At 36.7% G+C, this 24,731-nt stretch overlaps 6 protein-coding genes across 6 annotated transcripts; 3 read left to right on the top strand and 3 right to left on the bottom strand.

Annotated features, from left to right (window-relative positions):
• Window positions 1-15: 15 nt before the first annotated feature.
• Window positions 16-552, top strand: LOC106330899. Its single transcript, XM_013769291.1, has one exon. It carries the CDS (start codon window positions 16-18, stop codon window positions 550-552), a length of 537 nt encoding a protein of 178 aa, XP_013624745.1.
• Window positions 553-630: 78 nt separating this feature from the next.
• LOC106330897 lies at window positions 631-8,292 on the top strand. Its single transcript, XM_013769290.1, has 7 exons — window positions 631-1,016; window positions 1,131-2,709; window positions 3,213-3,628; window positions 3,667-3,790; window positions 5,014-5,548; window positions 5,619-6,197; window positions 7,949-8,292. Exons 1-7 carry the CDS (start codon window positions 631-633, stop codon window positions 8,290-8,292), a joined length of 3,963 nt encoding a protein of 1,320 aa, XP_013624744.1.
• Window positions 8,293-11,496: 3,204 nt separating this feature from the next.
• Window positions 11,497-12,670, bottom strand: LOC106330896. The gene is made up of 3 exons (XM_013769289.1): window positions 12,105-12,670; window positions 11,764-11,982; window positions 11,497-11,686 (listed from the first exon to the last, which is right to left on the bottom strand). The coding sequence occupies exons 1-3, from the start codon at window positions 12,668-12,670 to the stop codon at window positions 11,497-11,499; spliced, it is 975 nt and encodes a 324-aa protein (XP_013624743.1).
• A 1,494-nt stretch (window positions 12,671-14,164) lies between these two features.
• On the top strand, window positions 14,165-15,311 carry LOC106332073 (60S ribosomal protein L18a-2-like). Its single transcript, XM_013770537.1, has 4 exons — window positions 14,165-14,250; window positions 14,380-14,495; window positions 14,597-14,660; window positions 14,801-15,311. Exons 1-4 carry the CDS (start codon window positions 14,236-14,238, stop codon window positions 15,140-15,142), a joined length of 537 nt encoding a protein of 178 aa, XP_013625991.1. The 5' UTR covers window positions 14,165-14,235; the 3' UTR covers window positions 15,143-15,311.
• Window positions 15,312-17,061: 1,750 nt separating this feature from the next.
• On the bottom strand, window positions 17,062-18,124 carry LOC106335991 (transcription factor bHLH144-like). The gene has a single exon (XM_013774694.1). It carries the CDS (start codon window positions 18,068-18,070, stop codon window positions 17,324-17,326), a length of 747 nt encoding a protein of 248 aa, XP_013630148.1. The 5' UTR covers window positions 18,071-18,124; the 3' UTR covers window positions 17,062-17,323.
• Window positions 18,125-18,211: 87 nt separating this feature from the next.
• LOC106335992 lies at window positions 18,212-18,794 on the bottom strand. Its single transcript, XM_013774695.1, has 2 exons — window positions 18,623-18,794; window positions 18,212-18,453 (listed from the first exon to the last, which is right to left on the bottom strand). Exons 1-2 carry the CDS (start codon window positions 18,728-18,730, stop codon window positions 18,415-18,417), a joined length of 147 nt encoding a protein of 48 aa, XP_013630149.1. The 5' UTR covers window positions 18,731-18,794; the 3' UTR covers window positions 18,212-18,414.
• Between the last annotated feature and the right edge of the window lie 5,937 nt (window positions 18,795-24,731).

Genomic DNA, 24,731 nt, shown 5'->3' with positions numbered 1-24,731 from the left:
TTGTTTGAGAAGCAAATGAGTGAAGTTCAGATTACTATGTCCATTATTGATGCCTTCATGCTAGTGCCTCAATACATCAAGTTCCTAAAAGATGATGTGACCAAGAAGAAGAAAGAGATGGAAGGGATGGTAGTTCTCACCCATGAATGCAGTGCCATTATACAGCGGCTAACCATCCCCAAGAAGCTTGAAGATCCAGGAAGTTTCACACTACCTTGTACCATTGGGCAATTGGCTTTTGAGAAGTGTCTGTGTGATTTGGGAGCAAGTGTGAGCCTTATGCCTCTCTCCATTGCTAAAAGGCTTGGGTTTACACAATACAAGAAGTGTAGACTCTCTCTTATGCTAGCTGATCGCTCAGTTAAGATTCTCATTGGGATCCTAGAAGATCTCCCTGTTATGGTTGGAAATTGTGAGATTCATACAGATTTTGTGGTGTTGGAGATGGATGAAGAACCAACAGATCCTTTGATATTAGGGAGACCTTTCTTGGTTACAGCAGGAGCTGTTATGAATGTTAAGGAAGGGAAGATTGATCTTCATCTTGGCTAAGGGAACATCCTGCATTTTGACATCAAGGAGGTGACGAAGAAGCCTACTACCCAAAGCCAAGCATTCTACATTGAGGAGATGAAAGCTTTAGCTGAAGAGTATTTGGAGGAATTAGCTATTGAGGTCTCTCTTCAACATGCCCTAACAGTTGATAGAGAGACTCAATTGATAGAAGATGAGGAGAGTGCAAGGTATGTAAGGATGCTAGACTGCCACAAGAAGAAAAGTGGAGAATACAATTTCATAGAGCTTCCACAAGAAGTTCATCATGCTGCCTCGGTTGATCAACAAGAGAACTTCCAAGAAGATGATTGGAGTGAACTCAAAGCACCAAAAGTGGAGCTTAAAACTCTTCCCCTTGGTGTAAGATATGCATTTCTTGGACTTAATGAGACATATCCTATCATTGTGAGTAGTGAACTGAATGAAACTGAATTGTCTACACTTTTGAATGAACTTAAAAAGTATAGAAAGGCAATATGCTACTCATTAGATGATATTAAAAGGATGTCACCCTCTTTATGCATGCATAGGATATATCTAGAGGATGAATCTATGACTTCTATAGAACATCAAAGAAGGTTGAACCCCAACTTAAAAGATGTTGTTAAGAAAAATATTCTAAAACTCCTAGATGCAGGTGTAATATATCCTATTTCAGATAGCAAATGGGTGTCTCCTGTGTATGTTGTCCCAAAGAAAGGTGGAGTTACTGTGGTTAAAAATGATAAGGATGAACTAATACCAACAAGAACAATAACAGGACATAAGATGTGCATAGATTATAGAAAACTTAACTCAGCATCTAGAAAGAATCATTTTCCATTGCCATTCATTGATCAAATGCTAGAGAGACTTGCAAATCATTCCTATTATTGTTTTCTTGATGGGTATTCAGGGTTCTTTCAAATTTCCATACATCCAAATGATCAAGAGAAAACAACATTCACATGCCCTTATGGTACCTTTGCTTATCGAAGGATGTCATTTGGGCTATGTAATGCTCCAGCTACTTTCCAAAGATGCATGATGTCTATTTTCTCTGATCTTATAGAGGATGTTGTGGAGGTGTTCATGGATGACTTCTCTGTCTACGGATCTTTATTTTCTGCTTGTTTGTCCAATCTTTGCAGGGTCCTAAAGAGATGTGAGGACACCAACCTTGTGCTGAACTGGGAGAAGTATCACTTCATGGTTAAGGAAGGGATTGTGCTTGGACATAAGATTTCAGGGAAGGGGATTGAGGTGTACAAGGCCAAGATTGATGTGATGGTTGGGTTAGCTCCGCCAAAGACGGTGAAAGACATTAGAAGCTTCCTTGGTCATGCCAGATTCTATAAAAGATTCATCAAAGACTTCTCCTTGGTAGCTAGACCATTGACTAAGCTTCTATGCAAGGAAGCTGCTTTCAACTTTGATGTGGAGTGTCTTGGAGCATTCAAGACATTGAAGGATAAGCTGGTTAGTGCCCCAATTGTGAAGCCACCAGATTGGGATCTTCCCTTTGAGATCATGTGTGATGCTAGTGACTATGATGTGGGAGCTGTCCTTGGTCAGAAGAAAGACAAGAAGACTCATGTGATCTACTATGCAAGTAGAACTCTTGATGAAGCCCAAATGAAGTATGCTACAACTGAGAAGGAGCTGTTAGCCATTGTCTATGCCTTTGAGAAGTTCAGAAGCTATTTGGTTGGGTCAAAAGTCATAGTCTACACTGATCATGCTGCATTGAGACACCTTTTGGCCAAGAAGGATGCTAAACCAAGACTGTTGAGGTGGATCCTACTGCTACAAGAGTTTGACCTTGAGATCAAAGACAAGCCAGGAGTTGAGAATGGTGTCTTGTCTATACTGAAGGTTGAGTGTGGGATCCCCATTGATGAAGGGTTTCCAGAAGAACAAATAATGGCTATTAGAGCAGTAGTTGCAGTTTGTGAAACAGGAAAGAAGCTTGAAGAGGTGAAGGCAATTGAAGAAAAATGTCCTTGGTATGCTGATTTGGTGAACTACTTAGCTTGTGGAAGAGAGCCATTGGGTCTTGAGGGATATGCCAAGAAGAATTTCTACAAAGATGTGAAGAGATACTATTGGGATGAGCCTTACCTCTACATACTTTGTAGGGATCAACTTTATAGAAGAGTAGTAGCCAAAGAAGAGGTTGAAGGGATCCTTACACACTGTCATGGATCATCCTATGGAGGTCACTTTGCTACATTCAAGACAGTTTCCAAGGTTCTACAAGCCGGGTTTTGGTGGCCTCATATGTTCAAGGACACTCAAGATTTTGTCTCTAAGTGTGATTCATGCCAAAGAAGAGGAAACATCACCAAGAGGAATGAGATGCCTCAAAACCCAATTCTCGAAGTGGAAGTGTTTGATGTGTGGGGTATTGATTTCATGGGACCATTCCCATCATCTTTTGGCAACAAATACATCTTTGTAGCTGTTGACTATGTCTCCAAGTGGGTGGAAGCTGTAGTAAGTCCCACCAATGATTCTAGAGTGGTGATCAAGATGTTAAAAAGCATCATCTTTCCAAGATTTGGGTTCCAAGAATTGTGATCAGTGATGGAGGCTCCCACTTCATCAACAAGTTGCTTGAAGGTCTTCTCAAGAAGAAAGGTGTGAAGCATAAGGTGGCTACACCTTACCATCCTCAGACAAGTGGGCAAGTTAAGATCTCCAACAGGGAAATCAAATCTATCCTAGAGAAGATTGTGGGAACTAAAAGAAAAGATTGGTCTGACAAGCTTGATGATGCGCTTTGGGCTTATAGGATGGCTTACAAGACTCCTTTGGGAACAGCACCTTTCAACCTTGTGTATGGAAAGGCTTGTCATCTACCAGTTGAGCTTGAGTACAAGGCATTATGGGCTATTAAGTTGCTGAATTTTGACATCAAGAGTGCCAAGGAGAAGAGACTTCTCCAACTCAATGAGCTTGATGAGATTAGACTTGATGCTTTTGAGAACTCAAGGATCTACAAGGAGAAAACCAAAGCTTTTCATGACAAGAAGATCTTGAAGAGAGAGTTCAGTGCTGGAGATCAAGTGCTTCTCTACAATTCTAGACTGAAGTTGTTTCCCGGGAAGCTCAAATCAATATGGTCTGGTCCTTGTTTCCCGGGAAGCTCAAATCAAGATGGTCCGGTCCTTTCAAGATCAAAGAAGTAAGGCCATATGGGGCAATTGTGTTATGGAACAAAGATGGTGGAGACTTTACATTCAATGAACAGAGGGTAAGCTCTACATGGGAACCACAACATAGGAGGAAGGAATCTCGGTTCCACTCTCCGACCCCATTCCCGCCTAGCCAAAAAGAAAGAAAGTCAAGCTAGAGACTTAAAACAAGCTCACTTGGGAGGAAGTCCCATGTCTATCCTTGTACATATTATTTTTATTTTTATTTTTCTTGTTCTTGCTACGTTTCTTTGCTTTATTTCTGGTTGCAGGTTCGAGTTTCGGAATTTCCCGACATGATTAGCGGAAACCCAAAAATCTCGGGTTTTAGGTGATCGACCACGGACGTCGACCACGGCCAAACCCGTCCGCGGAATTCGGCCAGAGACACCAGTTTCCTCGACCAATCCCGCGGCCTATCTCTACGGCCTGGTGTTGTCCGCGGCTCCATCCCGTCCGCGGAAATCGATCCGAGCCAGCCAGCCCTCGCTTCCAATCTCGCGGCCTCGCCCAGGTAAGTCTCTCTCTCCTTGGTCCAGTTTGGTTTAAATGAACCAAAACACAATTGATTTCGACTGGGGCCCGATTTCACATCTCCATTATTCTTTGCTCTTCACCAAAGTAAAGCTCTCATCTCTCATATTTCATATCTCTCACACACAAGAACTCAAATACACTAATTCTCCATAAAAATTTGAAATATTTAGTGCATTTTGAAAAGTATCTTGTGCTCCTAGTGAATCCTAAGCTAAGCCTCTCTACCATTCACTTCACAATCCAAGGTATGGTTTTCAAAATTCAAGATTTTGAGTGAAATTTGAAGTTTCATGAATTTCGAAATTCTTGCTCAACCTTGGTTCCTAATGGTATTAGAAGCTTATTAGAATGGTTTTGGGTTGAAACTCATATCAATTTCACCAATGAATTGCTTGAATTGAGAATTTTAGAAATTAGGGTTCTTCAGAATTGGAGATTTGTAAAAATTTTGGGGAAAGTTGAAATTGATAGCTTGAATAGGTATCATTGAGTGTGAAAATGATATATGATAGAATCTTTTCAATTTGGACAAACTTCATTTCACAAATTTTTGAAAATTCACTCTAGGCAAAATTTAAATATTTAACATTTTTGTATGAGTGTGGTAACTTGTTTTGAGTTGTTTCTTGATAATTATGGTGATGAATGAGGATTATAATCATACCTTTACTCTCTTTTCAACTTGATCATCACTTTGTGTTTGCCTTAAAAGTATTCTCACACTCTTTTGAGATTTATATTGTAGGCAATGATAAAAACAACAGGTGCTTTACCAAAGAAGTTTGGTCCACCAAAGAAAGGTTCAATAGATGTGGGAGATGCAAGCACTTCGAATAACAAGAATGAGCAAGCTCAAGCAAAGAAGAAGGTTGATAAGGGAAAGGATGTGGTTATTGAGGCTGAGGAATCTGATCATAGCTCGAGCGGAAGTAAGGGGCAGATTCAAGCTAAGAAGAGGAAGAGAGTAGCTACAAAGCCAACTGTCAAAGCACCATCAGCCACCGCAATCAACAACAAACTTAGAGCCATGGAGCTTCAGCCCTCTCTATTTGTTGATGAGGAAATACTTGAGAAGTTGGGGATTCTCTCCGATGTGCAGATTCTTCTTGGGAACATGGGACTTTGGAAAATGATGTCTACATGCCAAAGAGGATACCCGGTACCAGCCTGTCAATTCCTATCAACCCTTGAAGCCACATTCCACATCTCTCATGATCCACATGAAACGGAGGGTCATGGCTTTATCACTTTCAAGGTGGATAGAAAGTCTTACAAGATGGGTTTCAACCTCATTGCGATATCGGGAAAACCTCACATTCAACCCTCCTCCTTCAGCACTTTTTCATCCAGCCACACAAGAAATGTCCTTGAAGATTTCAAGGAAGAAGAAGCAGCCAGATGATGATTCTACTCAGTCCGAAGATGTTGAGCAGCCTCCTCCGAGCACGGTTTATGGGAGTTCCCGTTACTACTTTGAGCCGCTAACAACTCCTCTCCCTTCCGGTCCACTTCGAGATGCCCACAACCAGATCCGAGCACTTCAGCAAGGTCAAAAGTATCAAGATAGGACCATCTCAAGGCTAGTAAAATCAGTAAACTACTTAGCGGGAAAGCTGAAGAAGTTGACCATGCAGACAAGGAGATCCCATGCTTCCACAACAGAAGCAAGTGAGGAGGAAATCCGGGATGACATGCAAACAGAAGCGACTGAGCCGGTACAAGATCACCGACATTCTTATCATGGAGATACTACTGCCACTCAGTCCTACTATGAGGCACCTCGCTCATCAGTCCGCGAACCACGTGAGCGCAGAAACCGACGCCAAAGGCATCCAGTCCCTTCACTACCTTCTCCGGACACTGACAACGAGTCGCCTTTCGTCCCTACCTCGGACACAGATGAGCAGCTCGGTCACCCCGAGCCACGAGGTACCACACCTTTTTCCTATCATTGTATATACCGTTTTTCATTTTATATTATCCTTATTTTTGGTATCTTTCTTGATCTTAATCGCACAGAGACTTTGTGATTTAAGTTTGGGGAGGTACCAAGTGTCTAATGTTTGTTTGATTGAGCCTTGAGTCATGCATTGTTAATAGATATTGCATTAGAAAAATCCCAAAAAAATTGAAAATTTTGAAAAATCACAAAACAAGCATGTAGATTCATTTCTTGTTTCATTTGCATTATTAGGATAGAGTCTAGAGCATTTAGGATTGCATCATGCATAGGGGACAAGGATTAAACCTACCTTGCAAAGAACTCATGCTTAGAACTCAATTTGATATCCTTTGTAATCATGGCAAGTAGCTTGAGCATCCTTTGAAAGACTTGTAGACTTCGAGCCTTGAAAACTCCTCTTGAAACTCATTGATTGTTGAAACCTACTCATCTTTGAAGCCAACTCCAATCTTAATTGAACTAAATGAACTTAATGCTTCTTGCTTATGGTCTCTTGAGTGATAAGTCATGGCTTCATACGCACTTGAGTTTGTCTCTCCATTTTTATCAATTCTACCCATCTTTTGACAGCTCAAGTGGCAGTCCACTCCTTAAACCCTTCCCTCCTTTCAAGCCATCATTAATTGTTGAGTGAGGTCTTTTTGGAAAGCTTTACATGTGCATAATGTTGAGAGTAATTGAAACGACAATGTTTGGTCTCCACTATTGCTAGCTATAAGACTCTCATTGTCTAGCTTTTAGGATGAAATGATTTTGATTTGAGAATTTGATCTTGGGAGTGTGAACAAAAGTATGAAAAAGAGTGAAAAGAAAGAGTGCTAAAGAGTGTACAAAAAGAGTTTAAAAGAAAATTAGTCACTAGGGACAAGTGAGGAAAAAAGTAAGAAAAGAGTGAAAAAGAAAAGAAGTAAGCTCAAGAGTGTATAAAATTTTTGAAAACTCTATGAAAAAAAAAAAAAAAACTTAAGCTAAGAAAAGAGTGAAAAGTCCCTAGTTGACAAAGAAAAGAAACAAAGAGTTCAAGTGGAGGGAGTGTCTTTTAAGTGATCTTAGAGTTTTCGGTGAGTGAAAAAGAGTTGGTCATTGAGAAATAAGGGTAGAACTTGTATAACATTTGGAAAAATGGTAGAACAATGGAGATTGAACATTGTATGCATGAATTGTTTCTTTTCTTAGATATATTATGCATAATGTCAAGACTACTAAGTTTTTGAGAATAAGTCACCTTAAAAAGAAATCATTTAAGCCTCTTGATTCACTATGCATTCTAGCCATTTCTTTCCAAACCAAATGATTTGGACCAATTGACCATTTGCAAGAATTCACTTATGATTTTGCTAAATGAATGTGAGAGTTGGTTGATTTGTTTGTTTGTGGATCCATGATGATGAGTGTAGAGATCAAAGGAGTTAAGATAGGCCTAGAGAAGTTAGAGTTGGAAAAAGTCTTTGCTCTTGTTATTTGATATTATTACACAATGATATCAAGTTGATGGCTAGGAAGAGTTCTTTTGGTGATGAGCCCCCACCTTTAAACTTCTTCTCCTTCTTTGCTTTGAAAGTTTACTTGTGGACAAGTAAATGTCTAGTTTGGGGGAGTTGATGTCTTGAGATTTTACATGATTTACTTGCCATTTTTATATTCATTTGAATCACTTAGAATGCATATGCATTTGTGGTATTTCAGGTTTGGTGAAATTCAAGTTAAAGTTATGAAGGTTTGGGCAAGATAAGTGGACAAGATGGAGTGAAACTGGTGAAACGCGGGTGTGCATTGCGGACAAAGGCGGCCCGCAGATTTCGGTCCGAGAAGGTCATTTGGCACGGACAAACCGCGGACATGCAGCGCGGCCTGATGGTGTCCGCGGCACGAGCCATGCTGAAGAGCGCGGCCATACAACGCGGGCTCGTCCTGTCCGCGGAAAACGACCAGAGACACGATGTTCTGAGACGACGAACCGCGGCCATGCAACGCGGCTGGGAGCTGTCCGCGGTGATAGGCGATGACAAGGGACGCGGGCGATGGCGCGGGTCGAGGCAGGGCCCGGGCACGATGTTCTGAGACGACGAACCGCGGCCATGCAACGCGGCTGGGAGCTGTCCGCGGTGATAGGCGATGACAAGGGACGCGGGCGTGTACCGCAGGTCGAGGCAGGCTGCGGATTCGGGTCCGAGACAGCGTGTTCTATATGCACGGACCGCGGCCATGCAGCGCGGGTTGAGGCCATCCGCGGCCGATACCAAAACTATCTTATCCATTTGTTTTTCGGGTCAAACCCGGGTTTGTCGGATTGACCCGGATCGAGTTTTAAACCTCTATAAATACTTTTAAGACCTAATCTTAGGACTTATCTTGTTTTCTATCTAATCAAAAAAGCAACCTTTAGGTGAAAGATCTAATCTTGATCAGTTTCTCTTGTGCTTACTTGATTGCTTTGATCATCAATCATGTTTAGACTTAGATCAACTAATGATTTAGTGTCTACCATGATAATGAGTGAGTAGTCATCTTTGGATTCATGGGCTAGGATGATTAGGATGATTAAGTGATGATCTAGAATATTTTAGAGTAGATTAATATGTTTCCTTGTTTGATTGAATGATCTTAATGCTAATCTAGAGTTGGCCATTTCAGATTAGAACTCTAGACATTTCATTGCCCGGAAGGTGTTCGATGAAATGTCTGATCCAACTCAACATGCTCTTAACTTATCCTACCAAAGGGATTTGATGTTAGGGGAGTTTAGAAAGTTGAATGATCTGTTCTTAATGATTGCTTGATTGACACAAACCAATGAAATTTGATGTTTGATCAATGAGAGTAAATGAGCTTTTGTCTTGGAAAAGAACTTGCTTAGAATTGCTATCTAGACTTAGGAGAATGTGTTGATTGAAACCTTGTCAGTTTAAATTAAATCTTAGTCATCTGAAATCAAAATCCTATGCCTATGTTTCCTCCTTTATCCATTTGATTGAAAGTTGCTAGTTAGTTGTGTTAGAACCTTGTTAGTTTAATCAAACCACTTCATTGAACTGAATGCACTTAGATTAAGTTTGAACATGCATTCTCTTTGCATCAAAACTCTTAGAAATGGATTGACATCTTAATTACTACATGATTTGAATTAGGACCCTTCAAAAGTCCATTTCACAGAACAACAACAATCAGAGGTACTCTAAACCGTACCTTGGAAAGTGCCAGCCAGGCCTGTGGTTGCTTGGGGCAAACAATACTAGTTCTAAGGTTATAGTTACAATAGTATAACTGAGGTTATAGTTACAAACTAGTTAGAAGAATAAAAAAATATTATAGATAGATACAAATAGTAGTTCCAAGAATCAAAAAAATTAAAGATAGATACAGATACTAGTTCTAAGAATCCAAAAAATTTAAAGATAGATACAGATAATAGTTCCAAGAATCAAAAAAATTTAAAGATAGATACAGATACTAGTTCTAAGAATCAAAAAAATTTAAAGATAGATACAGATAGTAGTTCCAAGAATAAAAAAAAAATTAAAGATAGATATAGATAGTAGTTCCAAGAATCAAAAAATTTTAAAGATAGATACAAATACTCGTTCTAAGGATCAAAAAATTCAATTGAAAATTTGTGAGTTATCAATAATTATCGGTGGTATGAAAAAAAATAAAGAAAAAGAAAAACACTAAATTAATTTGTGTATTACTAGTATGATTTTGACTTTGAATTTGACTGTTTTATTTGTACAACTATGGAGAATTGTTTTTCTATTTTGGTATTACTAGTATGACTTTCTGAAATTGAATTTGGAAATCAAAATGTTCGAAATTGGAAATCAGAATAAGAAATATAATCTTTAGTAGCTGAAAAAATGTTATATTCAACAAAAAAAATGTTATACTCTACAATCAAAAGAACAACCCATCACACTACATACACTTTCATAGTCATTTTGTTAAATATGTAATTACTAAAGATTAGATTTCGCTCTAAAACTTGTATAGACACTTTTATTACGCAAATCACCAATAATCATATTTTGGAATCTTATATTTTATTGTACAACTAAAGAAGTAGAATCTAATTACATGTAATACTAAAATAATTGAAAATCACCGAAAGTACAACTATTTTGATATTTTGTACAACTACTATCATGGGGAGAACTAATTGTATATATTAGGCAGGTATTTGAAAATAATTCGAAATTTTGGCGGACTTTCTACAATTTCATGAGTCAACTGTCGAGTCCTCTCTCTTGTCTCCCTCTCTCTCATCTTTACTCTCTACTCTATCATCTCATCTCTCTCCCTCTCATTCATCACACATTTTTCATCTCTCTATTATCTTTCTCTCTCATCTATCTCTCGCAAATTACTCAATTTCACTCAATTCCGAACAGGAAATGGATCCATGGGTTGAGAAACATGAAAGGAAGGAGATGAAGAAACACTGCAACATGCTTTAGTTTGTTTGCGATGCTGAGCACGGGATTCCATCTTCGTGCCCATGTGGGGGACAAATCGTCGACGAGATTTCTACTAATCCAACAGATAAGGATTTTGTACCAGGCCGAAGGTACTTCACTTGCAACGCGTACAAGGTAATTTACATTTTCTCTAGTTGCTTAACTTACTGCAATATGTCAAACTGAGTGCAACTATGTGAAACTTGCAGAATGATGGGCTCCACTTCCGTCAACCATGGGTTCTCAGAGTTTAGGAAGAGGTTCGCTCCTTAAGGCATGAGGTGGACGAAATGGCTGCAGAGATTGCTCAGCTTAAAGAGCTTCTTACCCGTAAATGAGAAGCCTTATGTTGTTTGGATGTTTGTCTTTTGTTTCGGCAATAAGCCTTATGTTGTTTTGTTTGGATGTGATGTTGTATTAAGAGTTGTGGAATTGTGTTAAGACTTCTAGAATTAATGTGATGTTGTGTTAAGACTAATTAATGTGATGTTGTGTTAAGACTACTGGTTTTCCATAGTAATACCATAGTTTTCCGTAGTAATACCACCGTTTTCCATAGTAATACCATATGGAAATGTTTCAAAACGATCCAAAACACTTAAACATATAGCTACCAAAACACTTAAAATATATCATATCATACATAGGTTCTGGAACAAAACACGTAAAACATAACATATCATACATAGGTTTTGGAACAAAACACTTAAACTTAAAGTAGATTCCAAGTCTTACGCAGTTTTCCAAAGCATACAACACAATAAAGTAGCTAAACGCATTACTCCAAATTCATCACTCCAAATTCATCCAAGTTTTAAGTAGTTTTAACTCTTTTCCTTCCCTTCCCCGTGATACGATCCGGAGGTATGATCTTCACCTCGTCGATCTGATCCGGTACATTCCAAGAAGACATGTCGGGCACAACATAAAGTGTCCTGTCATACGCCAAAGCCCACAGTTCCGTCCAGTAGTATTTTGAGCACAGCTCATGGATATTAAGGCGGCTGCCATCAACGTTCGTAGTGAAATAGATGTAAGCTGCCAGTCCGTGTAGACAAGGAAACTTTTCATAATCCCACACCTTGCAAGTACAAGATTTTCCAACCAAGCTCGCCCAAAACATCTTCCTGCAGTGTCAGTGATCTCGTACTTAAGCTCATAACTATTAAGCTCCCGTACAGATAGCTGTTGTGCAACAGCCCATAGATCGTGCAAGTGGTTCTCAACCACAGGCACCAGTCTTGTACCGATTGATCTACAAACAGCATCCTTCCGTTGAGTGAACCAATCAGAGAATTTCCTGACGATACAATCCAACATTGGTTTTTAAGGCCCACCTTGTTGCCTCTTTAAACACGCTCTTCATTGATTCCACACTGTTGCTTGTATCGAAGTTGTACATGTCACGTGGGAAAAAAAAACCTTGCCCATTTGTCCTTTTCAGTATGTTCCTCCACATACTTGTACACAGCAGGATATATTTTCTTAAATGAGTCGTAAGCAGAGTTGAAGTCACCCACCGTGTAATATCTGCCCAACTCCATAAATCTATGCCTGACTATATTCTCGTTGACGTTACAAGCATGCCATTTCACTTTTTTCTTCAAATGCCATAAACAATGCCCATGGTGAGCCTGTGGAAACACGTTTCCTATAGCGAAGATCAGGCTCTGATTTCTTTCACTCATGAAAACCAGTTCAGAAGAGTCTGGTATAACACTTTTAAGCATCTCGAAAAACCAAGTCCAACTAGCAAGATTCTCACCATCTTGTACTGCAAACGCAAGTGGATAACTATGACTATTAGGATCTTGAGCTTTCGCGAAAACTAGAACACCACCATATCTGTTCTTCAGCCATGTCGCATCCATAGCTATCACTTTCCTCATGAATGCAAACCCTTCAATGCAAGCTCCCAAAGCTATGAAGAGGTACTTGAATTTACTTGCATCATCCAATTTCACACATGTTTTTGTTCCTGGATTCATTTAGCTCTAACATGTACAAATAGCTATACATCATCTTGTAGCTCTCTTCCGGACTACCAGGTATATCACTGACGTGATTTCTCATTGTATCCTGCCAAAAAAAGAACAAACACAAGAAACTGACAATAGTTATCCAAAGTTATCCACAGTTTTATCTGTTGTTCCGAATTATACAGTTATACTACAGTTATCATGAACAAGATCGATCTAGGTCCAATGAGAAGCTGCCTATACATTCTCCAATTCTACTGCCTATACATTCTTATTCCACCATTGGAATGCATTATATACCAATGCATTTCAATTGTAAATCCATTAAAACCTACTTCCAAAAGAAAGCTCAACACGGAGACCACAACTTACGGATACGAAATGTTAGACTTCAGGTGATTGGTCTACGTAGACAACGGCGGCGGCGGTAGAGAAGCTGCGGGAAAGAGGAGGGGAGGTGGAGCTGAGCTGCGGGAGAGCCGAAGGAGGAGGAATCGTCTTAGCCTCTTGTTTTAGTTTCGCGAGAGAGATGAGAGAGGATGAGCGATTAGAGGAGGGAGGGAGGAGCGATTAGAAATCACGTTTGATTTTAGGATTTGGTTGGTTTATTTTGGTTTATCCACTTAGATCCGACGGGTTATTAGATGGGTGGGTTTGACCCTGGTTTTCTTTGTTATTATCGACACTTACCCTGGTTTTATCGTATTTCATTTATTTTTCGATTTAAAAATAAATGTTAACTGAAATAGAGGTTATAACGAGGACATCTTGGCTTTAAAAAAATGAACAAGGGGCGCTACAGACGATTCCTCGAGGTTGAGCTCTTCTTCTTGGTAGCTTAGAAGCAATCAAGCAACCCATGAAAAAAGAAAGTGATTAACCATTATGGCGTTAAGGAGTGAACGTTATGTTCTCTATCTATATCTATATTTGTTGCTTCAGCATTGCCGCAATCAATATACCATACCCTAATAGGGTCTGTGTACAAAGGTGGGAAAGATGTGACAAACAAAAACAATGAGATTAATCAAAGAAACAACAAAAATGACATTGGAAAAATTATAAGTTGTTATTTTGTGTTGTATTTATTTACAACTATGTGTATATGTTGTTGGTTCCCTTGATGACAATATATTTTTATGATCTGATTTGATAATGTATAGAAAATCTACTATATAAGATTCCAATGAAGTTACCTAGTTTCAAAGTCTTTTTGGCCTTTGGAGTTGCATCATAAACTTACAAGGAATTTGTGAATTTAATAACAAATATTCAAATAAATTATTATTTTTAAGAAAATATATATTTTTCTTTTTAATCAAACGAAAATATGATTCTTCATTCAAAAAAATAATAATATTCTTCTGTAGCAACAAAGAAGTTGAGGTCGTAAAGAAATGAAAGTGGATAATAAAACTTTGAATCCGGGAAGCCCAATGGGCTTTACATCGAATTTTAGGGTTTTATTATTTTTAACTTTAGGTGATTTATAACGAGGAAGCATCTCTTTTGGAGTTTTTACTCATCGGCGGAGAGGTCTTTTCACGGCGTTGCTGCCTCTTCTCAGCACGAAAATGGGTGTTTTCAGGGTAAATAGATCGTGAAGTCTTGCTAGACTCGTTGTTTCTTATTTAGTGACTGATGTTCTTTATCAATGATCCGACAAATCTAATAGGAAATTACCTTTTGTTGTGATCTCTGTTTCTCCGGTTTGCCAGTTTCACCAGTACCAGGTTGTCGGAAGAGCTCTCCCGACAGAGAAGGAGGTGCAGCCCAAGATTTACAGGATGAAGCTCTGGGCCACGAACGAGGTTCGTGCCATGTCCAAGTTCTGGTAAGTTAAAATTACCATTTTAACCTCCTTGATTCCTTAATAATCATTGGCTTGGGGTCTTTCTAACTATAAGTTGCAATCTTGGGGTTTTAGCCTTTTAGGTACTTCTTGAGGAAGCAGGTGAAGATTAAGAAGAGCAATGGCCAGATGCTTGCCATCAACGAGGTACACATCTATTTTTATATCTAATAATTAATTAATGCTGTTTTACTGAGCTGGAACTGTAGATTGTCGTGAGCGTCTGTGATTCAGTAATCAAATTTAACTTTAATTGATGTTCTGTTTCTTTCGTGTTTTGTGATAAGATCTTTGAGAAGAACCCGACCACGATCAAGAACTTTGGAATCTGGCTGAGGTACCAGAGCCGTACAGGTTACCACAACATGTACAAGGAGTTCCGTGACACTACTTTGAACGGAGCCGTGGAGCAGATGTACACCGAGATGGCGTCGAGGCACAGAGTCAGGTTCCCTTGCATTCAGATCATCAAGACAGCTACTGTCCCGGCCGCTTTGTGCAAGAGAGAGAGCACGAAGCAGTTCCACAATAGCAAGATCAAGTTCCCTTTGGTCTACAGGAAGGTTAGACCTCCCACCAGGAAGCTCAAGACTACCTACAAGGCCTCTAAGCCCAACTTGTTCATGTAGAGAAGCTCTCTTAGGGTATTGAAGTTTTATACTTTTGAGAGTTTTTTCCTTCTTTAATTTTGGGGCTTAGAATCTTGGAAGTATTATTATGGACTATGTTATTTTCTATACCGGATAATTTTTTGTTTGTCGTTTTTAGTTGGCAGTGAGGCTTTAAAATATTATAATTTTCTTCTTTCTAATTACCTTAAAAAATCTGGCCATTTTCAAAATATTATATTAGTCACTAAAATCATAGTGAACATAAACATTTTATTGCAAAACATGGAAATGTTTATGTTTAGACGAAACTAAAAAATCAAACGTTAAATTGTTTCTACGCAAACAGCATCAACCTTTTTTTTGGGAAAACTGTTTTTTAGAACAAAAAAATAGTAACTATGTCCCTTTAGACTAATCTATATTTTGTGTCATATTTTCCTATAATACCTTTTAATATTTATGAAAATAATTTTAATAAATAGTTTTACAAACAAAAAAAATTTGGAAAAATAGTAACATTTGTTAAAATACCTTATATGAACTTAATGGTATATTTTCCAGTTATAAAAAAGTTAAAATTATAAATTTCAGATTATGTTCTAAAAAAAGTAGAAATGACATTCTACGAAGTAGAAAACGAAATCTATTTTTTCATTGAATCTACAATGTTTAGAATACGTGATCTACGTAAATAGAAGTATTCTACAAATATGTAGAATACACATTCTATGCTTAACCTACCATTTTAAAATTCTTAGAAATCGAAATCTACACATTAATCTAATTCTAAAACATGTAGAAACGACTTCTACGATTTACTATAAATCTAAAACATGTAGAAATCAAATTCTAAACATTACTATAATTCTAAAAAACTGTAGAAACTGATTTCTACATATTAGTTGTATTCTACGGATAAGAAATCAGTTCCTAAAAATATGGAAACAAAATATTTGAGAATATTCACTTTTGTATTTTAAAAAAAAAATCGATTTTTAAAAAAAAAAAAAACAAAAAAGGAACAAAAAAGCGACAAATCGATTTTAGAATATTCACTTTCATCCCAGAGAAAAATATCCTATTTTTAAAAATTCAAATTCAAAGGGGTGCTACTGGTTGTTGTCGATGGAACATTCTTGAAGAGGCGTGTCCTATTTTTAGAAATTCAAATATTTGAGAATATTCACTTTCATCCCAGTGAAATCGAGTTTAAAGAGTTGAAATCATGCTTGGTCGGTTCAAATCAAGTGGGAATCAATCCGGATATAATCATATAAAACCAAAAAAAATCGATTTGAGATTCTTTCCTCGGCACGGGATCGATCGATCTATTCTTATAGATTGGTCGATATGTGTAAATCGACCTTCGCCGATCGAGTGAAATGGACCAGGTCGATCAGTATATATTTCGTGTTTTTTTTTGTTCTGAATAATGATCGGGATCGATCGATCCACTATAACTTGTAAAGTGGGATCGATCGATCCCCCTTGTCGAACTCAATATATATCTTTTTAAAAAAATTACAATTTTAAGGGCATTACTGCCATTTTGGAAAAAATTAGTCTAATAGGACATAAGTAGTATAAATTAGTCTAAAGGGACATAGTTACCATTTTTTTGCTCTAAAAAAACAGATTTCCCTTTTTTTTTAGTATCAATCCTAAAGAAACTGAAGGTTCAGAGCTTGAAAAGCGTTTGTCATTCTCATGTAAAGGTCTAAACTGAATTTATTAACTGTAACACCTAAACCGAGCTCAATGTGAGTGATTCATAAAGCGAGATGAAAGCGAAGCTAAAGAAGAAAGGTTAATAAACAAACACACCATTATAGTTTTTGATTTATGATAATGAGCGTGACTTAAAGTAATTGGCCATTGAGCCGACAAGAAAAAGTAATGGCCCTTGCAATGTTTCAACATATGATGCAACTTGTAAAGCATCAGAAGACCAAATGTTTTTTTTTTAAATAAGATGCAAAATGCATAAAGTTACTAAGCAAATGACAAATGATTACAGTAAAAGTTCAAACGATACAAAACCAAACTCAAATCAAATTCACAAGTACAGCTTGTGCAAACACACACAAAAGAGAGAGAGATTCAACATACTATATATCATAAGATGATCTTAAGAGAGGAGAGAGCGGTCCAGATAGAGCCAGGACCGGTTTACTTGCCAAGAAACGGTCCAGATACCATTCAAGACTGGTTCGAGAAATGTCCAACGCCAAGTTTCTGAGCTTCAAGTTTAAGCGACTTGAGGTACTGAACAGCTTCATCAAGAACGGAAGCTGTATTCATCTCTTCACCTCCAGGGACAATCTTCCTCAACATTCCCATCATCTTCTTCATCTTTTTCTTCCTTCCTCCTTTCCCATCATTATTAGAACTACTAGCAGCACTTGCCGATGAACTCTGCTTCCTTCTCGAGCTGTTATACCCATAACTTGAGCAACAAGACTCAGCTGATGTATTCCCATAATCCCTTGAAGCGTTACGAGCCGTGCTGACCTCTTCTGAATCGCCACCATCCTCCTCCCCCTCATTATCCTCATCTGTGCTCAAGAGAGCATCAATCTCATTCGGATCTTCTTGGTAAGAAGATGAGAGTACTTCTTGTCCGCCGCCATAGTTACCATAGACTTCTTGGCCATAGTTATAACCATAACTTCCCCCAGCATACTCGTTCTCAAACGTGGAAGCTAATCCGGAATTCACGAGCCTAGGTGTCAGGCCAGGATGGTACATGACTTGGCTGTGGTCATACGTCTGGTCGAAAATGACAAAGTTCTTTGGACAGACCGGAGAGGGTTGAAGTTCAACGCCGTGGAATGGTAACTTGGCACACGGTGGGAACAAATCATCAAAGGATGATGATGCATATGGGAAGTTCATGTTCCCATCACCCATTTCGTCAGAGAAGTGGGGATACTGATTGTTCTGCATTAGAGAAACCCGCGCAAAAGGGTTTATAAAAGTGAAAAAAAAAAACAAAGTCCTAAACCTTAAAAGAACTACGAGCTGCTCGGTTACACAACGTTGACAACTGAACCAGATGCTAGAATCAACTTGTGGCCATGTTACTAAAGAGATATCACGATTTGTTCCAACCGAGCCCTTACCCCCCCCCTCAAACCAGAAGCTTTCTCCACCCAAAGGAGTTTCAGATGTCAACACAGCTCTTTCAGAATTTTCCAAACACTTAATATCTCACAAAACCTTTTTTCGAAACCAAAAGTAGACAGCCGCCCAAAAGACCCCCCAAATTTTCGGAAACTGAAGAAACCAGACTACGTTACAGGCTTAAGCAACTGTCTGAAATATTCTGCCTGCAGAGATTAAAGACAAGCCAGGTCGAAACATAAGACACACTATTATTTATGCTTTAATAAATTAGACTATTAACCCAAAAACACATATCGATGGTAAAATAATTCAAAGTAGCTATAACCTTAATTTAACATTTTGAAAAGAGGTGTTACAAGTGTATATATGTACCTGAGAAACTTGAACGGATTGGTAATTAGCAATGAAACATGTAGTCATCATAAAGGTTCCTATTTCTTTCAATGCTCGGTTTCCCTTCTTGTTTCCAACAAAGCACATTCTCAAACTAAAACACGCACAACAACGACAATAAAGAGATACTCCGAAATTCCGGAAACAACGCCTGCAAAACAAGAAAAGGAAATGTTAATATAGTCTTAACAAACAGCTGTATAAGTAAGGTGGCAATGAGAGATTATTAGTTTTCAACATGGCACCAAGGCAAGAAGACAATCTAAACTAGATTACCAAAAATATTATATGATGAAGGCCAAATGCTCAATCCATAGGCAAAACAAAAGAAACTACATTCTTAACGGTATATTAGCTTTAAGGGACACAAGAAAATGTAAACAAACAAGGTGGCCAACGCAAAAAGAGACAATCTAAAACTAGATTACAAACATATTATATTTGTTGTTTAACACAAAAGAAAACATATTTTATTTGTTAAACGTAAAAATAATCACTTATATGATATGGCCAAATATGATTTACCCAGATGATATACAAAAGAAACTACAAGCTTTGTAGAATGCCATTGGTAATAGCAGACATAGACAAGAAGTGTGGCAGAAGCTACTCACCTGAAAGGTATGGAAATTTACAGAATCACGAGGAAAAAGACAACGAGACGAGTGCAAGTCCTGTTGAAAAACATGTAGAAGGATGTCCACGGCATCTTGATTCCTTCTCCTATAAACTTCTGTTTTTCTTTTAGTGTATCAAACCCCCCCTGTTCCTCTGCTCACACAAATACTGCAGAAACAAACAAAATTAGGACCAATAATACTATTCAAATATAATGAAGTTGAGAGGCGCTGAAACCGAGGCAAAGTCCAAAAAATATCTAATCAGAGACCAGAAACAGAGGAACTAGAACACAGAGAATGTTTCATTCATGATCCAGAACTATAAAAGGATACAACCTCAATAAACAGAGTACCATAAAGGTCCGTAACCAAAGACATTAACATCGGATCAAGAAGGGTTTTTTCCCTTTGCTGAAAAATGCTATACTGATCACCAAACAAAAATCAGAACTCGAAAAAACAGAGTATTCACGTGATCATGATTGGTTTTATTCAGGAAACAATACTCAATTACAGATAAACTACACAGTAACAATTCAATACAAAAAGATCAAAATTCACTGGAGGAATGAATGAACATTTGAGAAAATAGAAAGTAATTAAAAAATACAAAATTTACTAGAAGATTAAGAAAGTCTAAGTCAAAAATTGCGGCGCTATGAAGAAGCAAAAAAAATCACATACCGTAATGAGTAAAGAAGATCAATAAAAAGGAATCCTTTCTGAGTAAAACTTAAAGCTTGATCAAGAACTGTGGGAAGAAGTTGCAGGAGAAGATCTAGAGAGAGAGAGATAAGATTGGCAAAGACAAAGGGGGGAGAGAGAGGGGGAAGAAATAGGAGGGAAGTGACAGAGAGCGTGGCCTTCTTTTTCTGGTGCGGTTTGTTTGTTGTTGTTTGGTCTGTCCATTTTCATTTTAATGACATTCATATGTGCTCCTATTGTTTAAAGTTTTAGCACGCTTTGTGTGCGTACTCTACTACTTGTTTCTTTTTTTTATTACAGCAAAAAGATGTTAAACTTTAGTGGATATTTTTTTTGGAGATATCAATATTTGCACTCCTATTAATTTTGATTCATCCCAGATCAAATCTTGGACAAAATATGTCTTTTTACAAGTTATATGATAAATAAAATTAATGCAAAAAACAGTAGATAAAATCTTGGAGTATGACTACAGTAACTAAAATAATCTTAGATAGTTTATCAACAAAAGTGTTTCTGATATGTTGTTTATTTTGGTTTTTTTTATTTCTATCTAATTTTAATAAAAGAATTATTAGACTAAAGTATATTGCATTAATACATATCTTCAATTTAAACCATCTTAAATACTTGTATATTCATCGCGAATTTTTGAAATAGAAAAACTTCTTGTAGAGATAAATATGTTTCAACGTATGTGTCCCATAATAAAATTCTTTTTAAAGTTAAAAAAAATACATATCTTCAATAATTTATGAAAGATAACAAAGAGAAATAAATAATTGGAGAGAGTTCAACGGTTTAAGAATCACTTATTTTGAACATATAATTTAATGATTATATTTATAACAAAACTCTAATTGATTCTGTAATACGGATTACAAAATTAGCATGAATAGAAAATTTCGAATGGAAATTATAATTTTTAAAGTGAAAAAAAATAGTAACTAAAAAATTAAGTGATGTTTTTGATAAAATAAAAATAAATAGTGGAAAATAAAGGAGAGGAAGGGAGCACGCGTGAGAGGATGGACAGTAGAGAGTCAAACACGGGGAGTGTGAGCCGTTGGATGAAGCAATCTGAGTGGTTCCCGTTTAATGCGGGCATGATGGTGACCGTAGGATTGCGAGAGCACGCGTGAAAAGTTTCGTAGGTCCCCCACCAAACTCTTCTTCTTCTTTGTCAAATTTATTTAAGGGTTTATTTAATTTTTGTGTGTGTTAAAATTATAATTATTAAAAAAAAATTCAAAGTGTGTGTAATAATCGACGACACCATGTACTCATCATCTCTTTGGGCTCTTGCCCCAACCCCATACTTCCACATTATACTTATTTCGAACCAAACCTCATGATTTCACTCTGTACATTTGAGCTGTAATTATAAGTACATAAAAATTGAGTGTCTGACTCAATGTTGGCATGCGGGTGGGTTATATTTTGTTCTCCACTAGTTTGATTTGATTGGTATCCACAACACAATCACACTGTTTCATAATCACTGTTTGCTTTGTTTACTAATCACGCGAAACAGTAAGCGCGAATAAATATTTGGTACAAAAGTAAACATGCGGCACTAAGTAAGTTAGTACTCACTACCGTGTACGCATATGAATCGTGTGGTTTAATTCAGATCATTATTTGGTGTATATTTTAGACTTGAAGGAAACGATGCCACATTTTTTGAACTGAAATCAACCGACCCAATCATTTCTATCAAAAGAAAAATGGTTATACGGTACCATAACCATTGGTTGGCAATAAAATGGATACTTATAAATGTTGGGATTGTCTTTAGTATTGGCAGAAAGACAATTTAGTGATAAATGACTCCATTATTGAAGAAAGCTCTTAAAACATAGCATCGATGTGATATTTTAATCCAGTTTCTAAAATAGTATTAGTATATAATCATATTTTAATACAATTTGATTATGCAGTTAAATTTTAATATTTTAAAATAATTGTATAATATGAATTGTATACGTGGAAATTAGTCTTTCAATTTTGTTCGATAGAACCAGTTTTTTTAGCGTACTTTTTTATTATTTTTTAGATGAGACACTGTTAGAGACCACCAATGATGGTGTTCATAGTGCTAATGAAGGTTCTTAAGTGCCGGTGAAACCCACTATAGTGCCGAGCATGATCTTGTAGTGTGTTTTGAACTTCTGAAAACCAAACCGGATCGTCTAGTCTAACCGTATATTTCATATTGTCAACAATGGTTTAAGGATATGATTTCCGTTGAGCGGCTACAATTGCTGACCGATACAATATAAACCCCGTTTCATGAAATTTAACTTAACATATCAAAATTCTAAACCAGATGTCTTTCTATTCTTACATATATTTAATATAGTATTTGGTGGTCTACCTATAGTAGAGATCAGTTTGTTTTTATATTCCAGCAGAAACATAAATAAAAATTCGACTAAAACCTGTAAACGCTATGTACTGATCACTTCCAATATATGACAATCGAGAACTCTAGCAATTGTTTTGATGAAACCAAAACGACCTTAAGCCAAATTTTTTGACAATTTGTGTTTAGACACAAGCAAAAGCATGCTTGGTGATTAACATCATTCAATTTATTGTAATGTATAGCTGTTAGCATGTAGGAGCATGTAAAACTTCATTTTTTTGTCTTTTAAAATAGAGTAAAATAGAATACCTAATCAAAATGATCTAATTCTATTCACTCCATAATAGAGTAATGAACAAAAAAAGTAGATTATTCCATTTATAGAAGTAAATCCTTCTTTTATTCTGTTAGAGAAAAATAGATTAAAATTGGAGTATTTTTTTATTTTATATTCTATTTTATTATATTTTAAAGTAAAAAATAGAACGGAGTTAGAGATGTCTTTACAGTCTAATATCATTTAAGTTATTGCAATTCACAACGGTGTGACAGTTAAAACTCGTACATCAATGATTTGTTTTAGTTGTCAATTTATATCAATCACACTTTTAACTACGGTAAAATGACCTAGAAAACAACACCCCAAGAATTAGTCCCAAAAATAACAACACTGAATTAACATCCTTCAACACTTGACAATCGAAGAATGCATCTCTGAAAAACAGAAATCATCTCTTTGTTTATGGGGCTTAAAAGCCTAAACTTATTTACCAACGAGTTGTTGCCGTAGTGGTAAATGAGTGTCTAGTAGATATTCAACCACTCGGATTTAATTATTGTTGAAAATGACTATATACAATGTTTGATTTTCCGGCAAAAAAGTGAAACCATTTTTTAACACCAAAAAGAAGCCTAAACTTACGATGATATTGGATACTGAGTAGTGAGCACGTATTAGTTGGATACAAGTACACCACTATATATGGAACCATAACAATAAAAAATTTCATATAGTGGTGCAATGCAACCTTAACATGCATAGCACGAGTTAATCGAAAGTTTTTCAATGATTTTAGTTGCTTTATTTAAAAATTTTAGGAAGATTCCATAGTTTTATATGTACTTTATATATGCATATTTATTTTACGTTATACTTCACAAACCATAAAAAATATAATATACTAGAGCATCTGCGATATACATCTTTATATTTTCCTCGAAAATAGAAAACTCTATTATATAAGTGGTTTTACTCCGATGTATGCTTCTATAATAGATTTATTCTATTTATTTATACAGAAATGCAATTTTGTTTTATATTTAGAGATGAAAATAATATTTATTTATATTTTTTCCTAAAAATAAAAGAATTTTATTATAGAAACATACATTGAAACATATCTCTACAACAATTTTTTTCTATTTCGAAAATATCGAGATGAATATAGAAGTGTTTTTTTTTAACGTTTGATTAATTATGCTATTACAACGATGAGAAATATTACATAGACGATTCTACAGCCGACAATTCTACCATCATATGAGAATGAATATAGAAGTGTTTAAGATGGTTTAAATGAAGCATGTCATTTTTTCTCCATCTAGGAGTTTTTTCTTTTTGAACTTAAACCACCTAATTTGATTTCAAAATTTATTAATATTAGTATATTTTAAGGTGAAGAAGATGATTTCAATGTTACATTCTAACCATCATATCATCATACACAAATAAGTTGAAAGCTAAAGATATTATTTTCTAAATACACTCAATTAAGTTAATCAGATGACTCTATAGTAAATACTAGGTGGATAAGTTGATCTGGAGGATTACTTTGTAAAGTTTGGTAAAATATTAAATTACATTCTTGCAAGTTGACAGCCATAGGAATCAACTTTCAAATAAAAGCAGAGTTGATTAATCATATGGTCTAAACATGTATAATGTTTTGGTCCACCAAAACGTAACTATAAATGGATTCCATATTTACTAGCTAAGATCATAGGATCGTTTTGGACTATGGATGCAAAATGGCACTACAAGAAAACAACAAGGATACTGAGGAAAAAAATCGTCGGAATTTCGTCGGAATAACGTTATTCCGACGACATACCGACGAAACAAGTCCTCGAAAATAATTCCTCGGAATTTCTTCTTTCCTCGGAAATCTCTCGGAATTTTCCGACGGAATTCCGAGGAAACAAATTTCCGAAGAAATTCCGAGGATCACTAGTTTGTCGGAAATCTCCTCGGAATATACCGAGGGAGAACTTCGTCGGGATATTTCCTCGGAAGTTCACCGATCGATGCGTTTTTGGACATATATACATCGATCGATCCGTTTATAAAAAAACGTTCGGAATATACCGAGGGACATCTTCCTCGGAATATTCCGAG

This window comes from Brassica oleracea, chromosome C3 (genome assembly GCF_000695525.1).
Source record: "Brassica oleracea var. oleracea cultivar TO1000 chromosome C3, BOL, whole genome shotgun sequence".
NCBI lineage: Eukaryota > Viridiplantae > Streptophyta > Magnoliopsida > Brassicales > Brassicaceae > Brassica > Brassica oleracea.
Note: the sequence above shows the minus strand (reverse complement) of the source record. Positions and strands in the feature narration are given on the sequence as shown.

Coding starts and splice junctions, on each gene's coding strand:
- LOC106332073 (XM_013770537.1), top strand. Junction 14,496..14,596: donor CGTGCCATGTCCAAGTTCTG/GTAAGTTAAAAT, acceptor TTAGCCTTTTAG/GTACTTCTTGAGGAAGCAGG. Junction 14,661..14,800: donor AGATGCTTGCCATCAACGAG/GTACACATCTAT, acceptor TTTTGTGATAAG/ATCTTTGAGAAGAACCCGAC.
- LOC106335992 (XM_013774695.1), bottom strand. CDS start 18,730: ATGTGCTTTGTTGGAAACAAGAAGGGAAACCGAGCATTGAAAGAAATA. Junction 18,454..18,622: donor AATCCGTTCAAGTTTCTCAG/GTACATATATAC, acceptor TAATCTCTGCAG/GCAGAATATTTCAGACAGTT.
- LOC106330896 (XM_013769289.1), bottom strand. CDS start 12,670: ATGAATCCAGGAACAAAAACATGTGTGAAATTGGATGATGCAAGTAAA. Junction 11,983..12,104: donor GAAAAGGACAAATGGGCAAG/GTTTTTTTTTCC, acceptor TTGTATCGTCAG/GAAATTCTCTGATTGGTTCA. Junction 11,687..11,763: donor GAAAATCTTGTACTTGCAAG/GTGTGGGATTAT, acceptor CGTTGATGGCAG/CCGCCTTAATATCCATGAGC.
- LOC106330899 (XM_013769291.1), top strand. CDS start 16: ATGAGTGAAGTTCAGATTACTATGTCCATTATTGATGCCTTCATGCTA.
- LOC106335991 (XM_013774694.1), bottom strand. CDS start 18,070: ATGCAGAACAATCAGTATCCCCACTTCTCTGACGAAATGGGTGATGGG.
- LOC106330897 (XM_013769290.1), top strand. CDS start 631: ATGAAAGCTTTAGCTGAAGAGTATTTGGAGGAATTAGCTATTGAGGTC. Junction 3,629..3,666: donor CTCTACAATTCTAGACTGAA/GTTGTTTCCCGG, acceptor TATGGTCTGGTC/CTTGTTTCCCGGGAAGCTCA. Junction 5,549..5,618: donor TAGAAAGTCTTACAAGATGG/GTTTCAACCTCA, acceptor TTTTTCATCCAG/CCACACAAGAAATGTCCTTG.